Raw genomic sequence first — 12,759 nt, 5'->3', positions numbered from 1 at the left:
GATTTGTCTGCAAGCCAGATGCAGCCGTCAAAAGAACCAGATCTGGCTCGCGAGCCATAGGTCCCCGACCCCTGCTATATACTAGTCCTTCTCAAACAATTAGTGTATTGTGATAAAGTTCATTATTTTCTGTAATGTACTGATAAACATTAGACTTTCATATATTTTAGATTCATTACACACAACTGAAGTAGGTCAAGCCTTTTATTGTTTTAATATTCATGATTTTGGCAAAAAAGTCAAGAAAAAACAAAAATCCCTATCTAAAAAAATTTGCAAATCATGAAAAGGTACTCTAAAAAAGCTACTAACCTATTCATCCAAATCAACGAATTAACTCAAAGCCCCTGTGAAAGATTCCTGAGGCTTTTAAAAACTCCCAGCCTGGTTCATTACTCAAAACCGCAGTCATGGGCAAGACTGCCGACCTGAGTGCTGTCCAGAAGGCCGTCATTGACACCATCAGGCAAGAGGCTTCGACACAGAAAGAAATTTCTGAGTGAATAGGCTGTTCCCAGAGTGCTGTATCAAGGTACCTCACTGGGAAGGAAAAAGTGTGGCAGGAAACTCTGCACAACCAGAAGAGGTGACCGCACCTTGAGAAAGAATGTGGAGAAGAGCCGATTCCAGACCTTGGGGGACCTGCAGAAACAGTGGGCTGAGTCTGGAGTAGAAACATCCAGAGCCACCGTGCACAGGCGTGTGCTGGAGCCACTTTTGAACCTGAAACAGTGGCAGAAGCGCCTGACCTGTGGTACAGAGAAGTAGCACTGGAGTGTTGCTCAGTGGTCTAAAGTAATTTTTTTAGATGAAAGCAAATTTTGCATGTCATTCGGAAATCAAGGTGCCAGAGTTTGGAGGAAGACTGGGGAGAAGGAAATGGCAAAATGCCTGAAGTCCAGTGTCAAGTACCCACAGTCACTGATGGTCTGGGGTGCAATGTCAGCTGCTGGTGTTGGTCTACTGTATTTTATCAAGGGCAGGTTCAATGCAGCTAGCTATCAGGAGATTTTGGAGCACTTCATGCTTCCACCTGCTGAAAAGCTTTATGGAGATGAAGATTTCATTTTTCAGCAAGACCTGGCACCTGCTCACAGTGCCAAAACCACTGGTAAATGGTTTACTTACCATGGCATTACTCTGCTCAATGGGCCTGCCAACTGGACCTGAACCCCATAGAGAATCTGTGGGATATTGTGAAGAGGAAGTTGAGAGACACCAGACCCAACACTGTGGATGAGCTTAAGGCCGCTATCGAAGCATCCTGGGCCTACATAACACCTCAGCAGTGCCGCAGGCTGATTGCCTCCATGCCACGACGCATTGAAGCAGTCATTTCTGCAAAAATATTCCCGACCAATTATTGAGTGCATAGCTCATATAATTAATTGAAGGTTGACTTTTTTTGTATTAAAAAAACACTTTTTTGTATTGGTCGGATGAAATATGCTAATATTATGAGATAGGGACTTTTGTTTTTTCTTGACTTTTTTGCCAAAATCATCAATATTAAAACAATAAAAGGCTTCAACTATTTCAGTTGTGCATAATGAATTTAAAATATATGAAAGTCTAATGTTTATCAGTACATTACAGAAAATAATGAATTTTATCACAATAAGCTATTTTTTTAGAAGGACTAGCAGTATGGTTGAATAGAGCTTTGTGTTCAGATTGTGGTAGGCCTACTTGGAAAAGTAATTTTCTAAGTAGGCTTATTTGTTAAAAGCGGGAGCGAAAATAATCTTCGGACTGAATCAACTAAATCGAGAACCCACTTTCACTCACTCACTGCCATTGACGGCGATAGGCGTCTAATTTATTTTGACTGAGAGAGTTGGCAGCGATCGTGCCAGACAAGGATTTAAATTTACGTCCCCGTCTGTTAGCTGCTATACGGTAATAGCGTGCGTGGGACTCGGTGTGACGTCGGCACACACCTCTACCAGTCGGCTTGGAAGGGCACCATCGGGGCTGGCTGCTTGCTCGGTAGCCAAGGACTGTGCGACCCAGCCGGTACACCGAAACCAGCACTCACGAAGCGACTTGCTCCTGTTCCGCGGACTTTCAATTGACGAGGTATGAAAATAATTCCGTTCCAGACATGATGACGTTGCCAGATGCTGTCGTTGCCAATTTCCCGCCTCGTCGTAGTTGTTTGGACCGATGATGTGGCAGCAGAACCTACACGTCTTCCTAACGGTTCTGTGTTGATTTCACAGAAATTGTAAAACATCGAATGCATAATTTTGTATTTTGTGCTCAGAAGTGCTCTCTGCTCATGTCGAACCGGCACTTCAACGTCAAGAAAACAGATGTCAGGATGAATGACAAGAAATGTTGTAAGTCAATTCATTAGGTACACATGATTGACTATTTGAACAAAAATGGATGTTATATCTGCTTATTTTTAAGTGAGCGTTAAACTCTTTAGCTGCCAGCAGCAAAAAATGTTTTTAATATAAAATTTAGTAACTGCCACAACACACACTGTGACGACTATACACATACCTGGGCTGGTATGTATGGCTCAAGAAATGAGTTAACAATGTATTATTGTGGTTTGCTTTTTTCTAATATTTGACCCACTGTGGAGCTCAATGACTGCAAAAGCTAGTAACTCATAAGTGCAACTTGGACATAATGTTCTTCGAACTGTCATTTATTTCATGTCATTGTTCCTGTTTCCCATGCAGCGTGGGCGTCCTACATGACAAATTCCCCCACCGTGATTGTGATGATTGGCCTTCCAGCCAGAGGGAAGACATACATGTCCAAGAAACTTACACGCTACCTCAACTGGATTGGCGTCCCCACCAAAGGTAGAACACATAGTGGCGGGTTCTGGTATGTGTGATTAAAAATAGAACTCATTTAATTGTGATGCTGGTAAATTTAGCCTGGGAGGCCTCCACAAAAGACACGTTGTCATTGTCCCTGCAGTTTTCAACCTGGGCGTGTATCGCCGAGAAGCCGTCCGAGCCTACAAGTCGTACGACTTCTTCCGGCATGACAATGAGGAGGCTATGAAGATCAGGAAGTAAGTTCTGCTCCCAAACACCACAGGCATTTGTGTATGAGGCTGTTCAGCACTGTTAAATTGTGACCTAAATATCAAAGCAAAAGTGGCAGCTGTCGTTCATGGCTTTTCTTATCCTTGGCTCACATACAGTTGAAGCTTTAAATAATCATGGAAGACATTTCAATCATTTTGCATGTTGTTTTTTTGTCCACAATTTCAAACATTTCAGAAGTATCATAATAAAAAGCCTTTATCATGTTTTCATTTAAATGACCCCAATGATCAGATATTAAACACTTCAGTTTCCACCCACACACTTACTGTTGTTATAGACGTAAAATTGCCTTAAAGGGATCCACGGATAGAAAGGCTTGTAGTTCTTGAAAGAAACGTTATTATGAGTTAAAATAATTTGTTATTGAAACCCCGCTTGATGTTTTCTTTTTTTATACAATTTGTAAAATTAGTTAACTAGTAAATCGCCATTGTTGTTGACGTCGCAGGTTGGTGACGTCACATGGTTACGCTGCTGGGCTTCCAGAGAAGGACTCTCGCGACATAAACATATAATCTGTTCAACCCTTTCAATTTGAACCCGAGAGGAACATTAATGAGCATGACAGCACTGTTGATATTTCGCAAAACGAGCAGCAAAAGCAAAATAAACAGGAAAGACCGAATGAGACGAGAGGAGGAAAAAAAACTGTGTTCTGCCAAAATGTGCTACACCTGCGAAACGTCCTGCAAGAGGCGAATTTGATACCCAAAGTGCCACCGTGCGCTTTCAGCTTGTTTTGTTTAGATGCATACAGACAGAACATACTAAAGATGCCTTAAAAAATACTTAAATGTAGTAATATCAAATAAGGGTGGTTTTAATACGCTACGTGACTAATGTGGTAAATAGATCAACAATCTGCTTTAAAGCTACCACAACACAATGCTAAAAAGTGTAATAGGGAAACACTTGCAAAAAGTATTTTAAGGCAATGAAAAGGTAATAGAAGACTCAATAAAATCACAATTATTAGGTACTCGCTGCTTTTACCCGATGCGCGCATGTGTTGGAAGTCTCGCCTTGTAGAAGGAATTGGAGTAACCCGGCAGTGTTCGTCTAGTGATGGTGGCAATCTACGTCATCACCCCAAGTGTCCATTGCGCGCATAAAACATGGCGCCCTCCGTAGATCAAAACATATACTAAATATTCTACATTTTTAAATCAATGGCAATATTTTATGTTTCTAATAACATTTTAGGAAACGAGAACAATTGTGGCTTATTGGAGCCAATAAGTCTTTAAGTTCTGTCGAACAACTTATGGCTAGCCTTAACTCGTCTTCTGTAATGGAAACCATGCATCATACGAGGCCTATGGATATTCTTCTTTTATCCTTTTTTTAAAAAAACTGACATACTAAAATTAGCTTGTTCTGTTGACCACGTAAGAAAAAAAAAACAGTTCCTCATCTCACTGTGTTTCATATTTTTAGGCAGTGTGCACTCGTGGCTTTGCAAGATGTTAAGATGTACCTGACAGACGAGGGCGGTCAGATTGCTGTGAGTCCTGTTTTATCGTTCTCGTGAATTATATGCATGTCTCACTGACCTTCAAAATTTTTTCCCGTCAGGTGTTCGACGCAACCAACACAACAAGAGAGCGGCGAGACCTCATTCAAGGGTTTGTGAAGGAGAATGGGTTCAAGGTGAGTTTATGAAGTACGAATAAATGAAAGACGTACCTTTCAGTGGTAATTAAACTGGTTAGTCAGGGCTCCAATGTACTGCAATGTGTGTTAATGTGTGTTATTCCTTTTTGCCAACAGGTGTTCTTTGTCGAGTCCGTGTGTGATGACCCAGAAATCATTGCTGCCAATATCATGGTCAGTGTCTGAAAGCTTCTATTCATATTCCCTCTCAGCAGCTGTGATATTACGTAACAAGCTTTTTGCCTGCATGCCGACAAATGCCTGCAAACAGGAAGTCAAGGTGTCCAGTCCGGACTACCCCGAAAGGCACCGAGAGAGGGTCATGGATGACTTCCTGAAACGGATCGAGTGCTACAAGGTGACTTACCAACCGTTGGATCCTGATGATTATGACAAGTAAGACTGCAGTCACATTTTACTGTTCAGCAAAGAATCACTAGAGAGTGACACTGAGCCACCCTTCTCGCAGGGACCTCTCTTTCATTAAAGTAATGAACGTGGGCCGACGTTTTTTGGTGAACCGGGTGCAGGACTATATCCAGAGCAAGATCGTGTACTACCTCATGAACATCCACGTGCACTCGCACTCCATTTACCTGTGTCGACACGGCGAGAGCAACCACAACATCGAAGGCCGCATCGGGGGGGATTCGGAACTCTCTGCCCGCGGGAAACAGGTAAGGATGCTTCATTCTGGTTCAGAATCCGTTAACCGTATTTTTCGGACTATATATATATATATGATAATCTAATGTTACATGATGCAGAAACAACGAAATGCAAACGTGGCCGGGATGTTAACGGAACATAGCTATTAACTCATTCACTCCCAGCCAATTTCACCGGCGCAAGGCCCTTCGCTCCTGGCTGTTTTACTGGATTTTGACTGATTTTGCAAGGCCCACAGAAAATTCTGTTCTATTGGTATATAAACATGGAACCCATCAAAAGAAAGATTACTCTCTTCTTTCAGCAGAAAAAAAATTAGTTCATATCTTTTTCCGTTCTTTAGAAATCAGCATTAGAAAATAGCTTAGTTTGAGCAATTTTCCAATTTCTGATGAAAAAACTGAAATTGAGCTTTTTGTGAAAGCATACATTTCAAACATAACTTTGACTTACACTCAGCTATTTTTTTGCTTTAGTTACATTCCAAACATCTGAATAATGTTTTCTTTTTACAAAATAAGATAAAAATCAAGACAAATAGAGCTTTGGAAGCATTGCAAAGTAACAATTGCCACGTTTACATGGAGCCAAATATTCCAATTACAATCGGAATATTTGTTCAAACCTAATAAATGTGTTCCATATAAACACTTCATTCGGAATGAACAGGCCCAAACCGAATGGAATTTCATTCCGATTCACAGGGGTGGAATATTCCTTTTCCCAAACCGATTAGAAGTAAAATTATATCATGTAAACAGGGAAGCGGAATGGTGTCTGGTTGCGTTCTTTCTGCGCATGCTCCGTACTGACGTGGTGACGTCACTCGGTGACGTAAGTAACGTCACTTGCAACATGGCTTCCAAGCACACGCACAGCGCACCCACACAACTTTTTAAATGAACGGCGTATCATTCTGAAGTTTTGTTTCCACTCGAAAAGTTAAAACAGCAGCTGATCTGACGATCGATCTCCATGTTTTGCAACGTGACGCTTTGTTTTGATTAATCTCCGCATGTCAGACGGCAGTTGTCAAACGTCCTTTCGGAATAAAGGCAGTCACATGTCAACGCTGGATCGGAATAGATGAAGTGACATGTAAACAGCTGATGTGAAATTTCCATTCGGAATGATTTGAATCGGTCAGCATGTAAACGTGGCTAATGTATTTACACATAACTAAACTATTGAACTGTTGAACTATTTGCACACATAACAACGGGGAAAGCTCTCGGCTGTTTCAGTGGCTAATCTGATGAGTCCGGATCAAGATCGGTCTCACGTTTTTTCATCATCTTCATCATCTTCATCGTTGGTGTCAACCTCGGGCTAAGGAGTAACGCAACGTGAGCTCCGCAGAACGCGTGTGGAACCTGATGCTCTTGTGGACGTCACCGTCTGTCTCATTAAGATAGATTTTTTTTTAATCCTTCTTTGATGATGGTTTCGTTTTCTTTTCAAAAGACTCCTTCAGTGTAGTTTGCCTTTTTTTCCCGGTCGTTCTCCACATTTTTCTCAAATTCGATCGGAACCTATAGATGCCTCTTGTCAAAAAAAATTTTTTTTTTTTTTTAAATGCAAAAGACGTATAAATACGTTTTTGGGACACTGACGCAATTAAAAATAGAACGTATTTATACATTTTTGGGAGCAAATGAGTTAAGAGTTATTCAGATAACTATAGCATAAAGAACATGCTAACAAGTTTACCAAACCATCAGTGTCAATCTAAAACGCCAAAATAACATGTGAAATGATATAATAATGTGTTAATAATTTCACACATAAGTCGCTCCAGAGTATCAGTCGCACCCCCAGCCAAACTATGTAAAAACTGCATCTTATAGTCCGACAAATACGATACATTACTTTTATTTTTTTTTTCCAGTTCTCTCGTGCCCTTCGCAACTTTATTGAAGAGCATGAGCTGTCAGATTTGAAGGTGTGGACGAGCCAGCTGAGACGTACCATACAGACAGCTGAGGAGCTGGCAGTCCCTTACGAACAGTGGAAGATACTCAATGAAATAGACGCGGTGGGCGGCGTGACGTTTTGTCTCACAATTGCTACAAGAACTCTATTAAAATCCTTTGTTGTTGTTTTTTTGTTTGTTTTTTTTCCAGGGCGTATGCGAGGAGATGACCTATGAGATGATCCAGAGGGCGTTTCCGGAGGAGTTTGCGTTGAGGGACCAGGACAAATATCACTACCGGTACCCAGGCGGGGAGGTAAATGGCAATACAGGCTACATGTGAAAAGCAAAATTCCCCCCCCCAATGTCAAAAGTCAAACAGTAGAGCAGTGTTGTTTTTGTCAACGATGACGATCACGAAAATATTTAGTCAACGAACAGTTTTTCCATGACGATTACGTCACGATTGCGTGCTAAAAATGTGTCTTGGGAGACTAAAACATAAAGAGATGGATGCTTTGCAGCTGTCGTCTGACGACACGAGAACGGAAAAAAATTTGCCACATTTTCAGTGATAAATTCACAGTGTTTGTTATTTTTTAATTGTACGTGCAGTTAGAAAGCATTTAGCAGTGTTTGGTCATGTCACTCATGTGACGTGCTGCGCCAAGAATACAAAAATTACAATTTTATACTCCCAAAAATATTAGACATTTTTTATTGTACTGTTTTTTTTTTTGTTTGTTTGTTTTTTTCTGAAAACATACAGTTGCCCCTTGACTTGCAACTTTAATTTGTTCTGTGACCACACGTGTAATCCAAAACTCTCATATCTTAAATCATCTTTCTTTAATTAAAAAGTATGCTAAAGTTTCCTCGTTACTTTTGGGTTCATGGTCCTGCGAAAGCGCACAATTTTTTTTTAGTCTGTTGACTGCTTTGGTGTAATTCCACTGTCGAGCACTAGATGCCGCTTACGGTTTCATCCTCCATTGTAAATTTGTATGGTCAACACAGGAAGTGAAGACATTGAGGGATTGGTACATGTTACAATCTTTTTGGTTTGCAGTTGCTCCTAGCTCTTTGTTTTTAATTCTGTTTAATTTTGTATTTATTTATAGTGTGTTTAACGACCTTCTAAATGCCATTGAATGTCATAAATGCTATAAAAACAACCTTAAATTTTGTATTTAAATAGGATAGTTCGAGATTGCAAATTTTACTTATCATAGAGGTTTTTTGGCTACCGGTGGGCAATATAAAACAGTTCATATACAAAAAGAAAACATCACATTTAGAGTTTGAGACTCAGTAAGCCTCATTAATAGTAATATTTGCTTTTTTTTTTTTTTTTTTTTTTTTTGCTGAGGATAAATAATATGTGCCTGTGAGTATTATTATTAATGTCCGTGTAGATGTGTTGCAAGGTCCATATAAACTGTGCACATTTACTTTATTCCTAATTTGACTACGTGTGGACATGCATTGTCATTAAATACGCAGTTTTACTTGATTACTCAGCGTTCAACATCTTACTATGACATTTGATAATGTTCAGACTCGAAAGTTAGCTTGCACACGTCATTGGTTAGATGTTCCACTCTTCTGAGAGTTTGATTTTGAATTTTTTTTTTTTTTTTTTTTTAACTCTGCATGTATGATCCAAGTAAACCTTGGCGGTGACCTTGTATTTTCTTCAAGTCGTACCAGGACCTGGTCCAGCGTCTGGAGCCAGCCATCATGGAGCTGGAAAGACAAGGAAACGTGCTGGTGGTCTGCCACCAAGCGGTCATGCGCTGTCTGTTGGCCTACTTCTTGGACAAAAGTGCTGGTGAGTGCAGTCCAAAGCTCTTGATTCTTTTTTATGCGCTACCACAAGTGACTTTTATACTGATTATGTCCTGGTTCTCTTCTCTATACAGAAGATCTGCCCTACATGAAGTGTCCATTGCACACTGTCCTCAAACTCACCCCAGTGGCGTATGGTAGAGAATCTATTTTTATTTTTTTATTACAAATCATCAACTAATCCTGTCTTGGCTTAACATTTTAGCTGTAAAAATACAATGGAAACAAAAACTATGCACAGACAACAGTTGGACTATGAATACTGCTACAATACTGTAATATTGTTTTCCAGAGCAAAAACAGATGTCTACAAACACATTGATGAATTTATTTTTGTTAATTGCACTGATATTTAATCTGCTTTCATAAACGACTACGTAAATGATTGGTTAAGAGGCTCAAAGTATAGAATTTTTACAATTTTTAGAAAAAACATTGTCTCCAACAAATCACTGTCACTTAATTGTGACAGCCTTAATGTTTAATTCGGTAAACCCACAAAATTTTTTCAATATATATATATTTTCTCTACAGGTTGTAAAGTGGAAATGTTTTATCTCAATGTGGAGGCAGTGAACACGCATCGCGACCGACCACTTGTAAGTCCAATGCCATTTCAGTCCATAAATAGAACCATTTACCACCAATGAACTATTAGAAATGTATCATGCAAATGTTAACTGTACTTAGTCCTTCATAGAGCAGGTGCATATTTTTTGTAATTTAAAAAAAAAAACTTGGCCTGTTCACCTATTGTCCACATACATGGATATCACATTTTGTGTCATTTTATTTATTTTTTATTTAGGTAATTTTAGGTCAGTAATATAATATATATATAATGTTAATCATTATTTTATATTTATGATACTTTTTCTATTCTTCATGAATCCGTAAATTTATAAATAATAAAAACAAATTTCTATGAAAATTAAAAAAAAAAAAAACACTCTGGGGAGGGCCCCAAATTTCACTTTACATTTTTTAAATATTTACCCATATACAGGGGTTGGACAAAATACAGTAATGGAAACACTTTAAAAAAATCAACAAAACCTAATTTAATATGGTATAGGTCCGCCTTTTGCGGCAATTACAGCCTCAATTCTCCGAGGTATTGATTAGTACAACTTGTGAATTGTTTCCAATGGAATTTTAAGCCATTCGTCAGTTAGAATACCCTCTAACTCTTTTAGAGACGATGGCAGTGGCGCCTCCAGAAATTTTTCATAGGGGTGGCCAGATGGGGCCACTTAAAATCTTGGGGTGGCGCACCAAAAGTAAAAGCCATAATTTCAGGTTTTCATTGTATTATTGCAGTAAAAGGGTCAGGGGAAAACTATCAGAAAGACTTAAGGACACGGCTACTGATATACTTTTGTGTGTTGTGTAATATTTGATGTTACTAATGATTAAATGTGCATTGTCCATAACTGTCCAGTCAACATTTTGAGTTCCAGAACAATTCTGTTTTATTGTGTTATGTATATATTAGGCATAAGGTGTACCTTTAACAAAACAAAATAATTACTGTGGAAAAGCAGGTGCTGGCAGATGCAAATAAAAGGCAGTACAGAGGCAATCATATCTTAACTGGATATTTCCCAACACAATGTTAATGTGACAGTAACTGATGCTACTACAATCTAACGTTATACTGGCAGGCGGGGTGGCCAGTGGGGTGGCCAACAAATTTATGGGGGGGGGAGCCCACCCCTGGCCACCACCTGGTGCCGCCACTGGACAATGGTGGTGGAAATCGACGTCCTAATTGAATCTATAAAACTGACCAAAATGCTCAATAATGTTGAGGTCTGGGGATTGTACCGGCCATACGAGATGCTCAACTTCATTAAAATGTTCCTCAGGCCATTTTTGAACAATTATTTTCAATGATTATGATGCCAAAATGTTAGGTGTTTCCATTATTTTTTCCAAACCCTATATTTCATAACATTTAACTCTTTGCCATTGACAACGATAGACATCCAGTTCATTTAAACTTTGAGGCCAGGCTCGGAATTGCTCATGTTTCAGTGAGTTAAAAGAGTGCTCTATAAAATGTTCAGGCTTTACTTCTGGGTTAGGCGTACCATATTATAATTTAAATACTTTCCAAAGAATGATCCTGTAGGATCGTAAATCCGCTTTAAGCAGAGTACCCCCCGTATAAATTACTTTTTCATGACTTTGCTTCTGCACCTCTTTTGATTCCTTTCTTTTCTCAATGTGGCATGATGCATTTTTTTAAAGGTGATGATTGGCCTTATTGAGAGCTTACGGCTGACCATGCTTGGCTTGGAATGAATCCTTCCTTCTTTGTCCCCTTGCCTCTCCTTGCTCTACATATTCTTTCCCGCCTGCACCTACCAGGGTCAAATTCCCAAGGACTCTGCCCTTTTACTCCGGCGGAGTAGTTACACACCTTTGTGCAGTCACGACCAGGTCAAGCGTCCCCGACTGTACAGTGCAGGCAATCAGCCCTGGCTGCCCCTCGCCCCTACGCCGCCGGCTTTGATGCCCGAGGGACGGCAGAGCCAAGTCAGTGCCGCCGCCGGCCATGTTGCTAACCAGTCACCTCCCATCCTGATTGTCACATCTAGAACCGCACCCCAGCCATGTTTTAACGTGCGCATGTTTGTGAAAATGTGCGTGTTTAGTTCACAGAACAAAGCTTGTGTAATGCCCTATTTGTGTTGGTCTACATGCATGTTTATAATTAGCAGGATTATAAAATTGTTTGCATTAAAGATTGAAAAAAAAAAGCATGTTCATTTTTGTACATCTGACTTGTCTCTACATTTCTATTGTTTTTTTTTTTGTGTGTGTGTCTTTTAAACCTCTCAGCCTCGATCAGGAAACGGCTGTCTGTGAGTATTTTGAATGATGTGTAGCCAACCCTGTTTTTTCTCTTCTTATTTATCCCTTTATAAGCATCTCATTACAAGCATACATCTGCCACACTTACTGTCACACCAAATGTAGCAACTTAGAAAATTGTGATTGACTTACGTAAGTTTTGTAATGTTTTGTTGGCAGGGCTCCCTGTGCGAAGGAATCGACTTTGATGACCCTGACGAAACGAGCGGCTGCGTGCGCTTCTGAGTGAAGACGATTAAAAAACGTCCAAGTGTGAAATTTACTTTATTCAATTTACATAGCACAATCACTTTGAAAAATACAAAGTCCGCCATGTGACATTTTCATCCAGTATTCAACCTACTAAGGTATGCCCCTGAATGTAATAAAAATATTCAGCATTTAGAAAAAGGTGTACTGTACATGTTAATTTGTTACGAAAGTATATAGTTGTTCAAGCATGCTTTGTCTAAATTATATTCAATTAGTATCATTTATTTAATAGAAAAATGCTTTGTTCATCTTTTTTCTTCAGGTATCAGTTATCTTTGTATGATGACAGTTCATCATTGAATGAAAGGATAATTGTTTGGTGCCAAGGATTGTCACGTTTTGCTCATGAAAGAGATTCAATTTGAAAATACTGAAATGAGTTTGTATTGAGTTTATATTATCTGATTGTGTTTGCACAAATTGTTGGTCATATATCAAAGTGCAATTAAATACCAAACTTAATTCTGG

At 39.4% G+C, this 12,759-nt stretch overlaps 1 protein-coding gene across 10 annotated transcripts; it reads left to right on the top strand.

The window, feature by feature from the left end:
- The first annotated feature begins 1,606 nt into the window (after positions 1-1,606).
- Positions 1,607-12,759, top strand: pfkfb2b (6-phosphofructo-2-kinase/fructose-2,6-biphosphatase 2b). 10 transcript variants are annotated; one of them, XM_057847038.1, is made up of 17 exons: positions 1,607-2,079; positions 2,267-2,342; positions 2,697-2,822; positions 2,944-3,040; positions 4,515-4,581; positions 4,653-4,727; positions 4,848-4,904; positions 5,002-5,126; positions 5,200-5,407; positions 7,288-7,434; positions 7,523-7,627; positions 9,013-9,142; positions 9,234-9,296; positions 9,694-9,758; positions 11,533-11,700; positions 12,007-12,029; positions 12,199-12,759. In XM_057847038.1, exons 2-17 carry the CDS (start codon positions 2,282-2,284, stop codon positions 12,266-12,268), a joined length of 1,587 nt encoding a protein of 528 aa, XP_057703021.1. In that variant the 5' UTR covers positions 1,607-2,079; positions 2,267-2,281; the 3' UTR covers positions 12,269-12,759. The 10 variants fall into 10 exon arrangements, with proteins under 10 accessions (XP_057703021.1, XP_057703025.1, XP_057703023.1 ...); XM_057847042.1 differs by lacking the exon at positions 11,533-11,700; XM_057847040.1 differs by lacking the exon at positions 12,007-12,029.

Source organism: Corythoichthys intestinalis, chromosome 9 (genome assembly GCF_030265065.1).
Source record: "Corythoichthys intestinalis isolate RoL2023-P3 chromosome 9, ASM3026506v1, whole genome shotgun sequence".
Classification (NCBI taxonomy): Eukaryota; Metazoa; Chordata; class Actinopteri; order Syngnathiformes; family Syngnathidae; genus Corythoichthys; species Corythoichthys intestinalis.
This window is presented reverse-complemented; position numbering and strand designations above follow the sequence as displayed.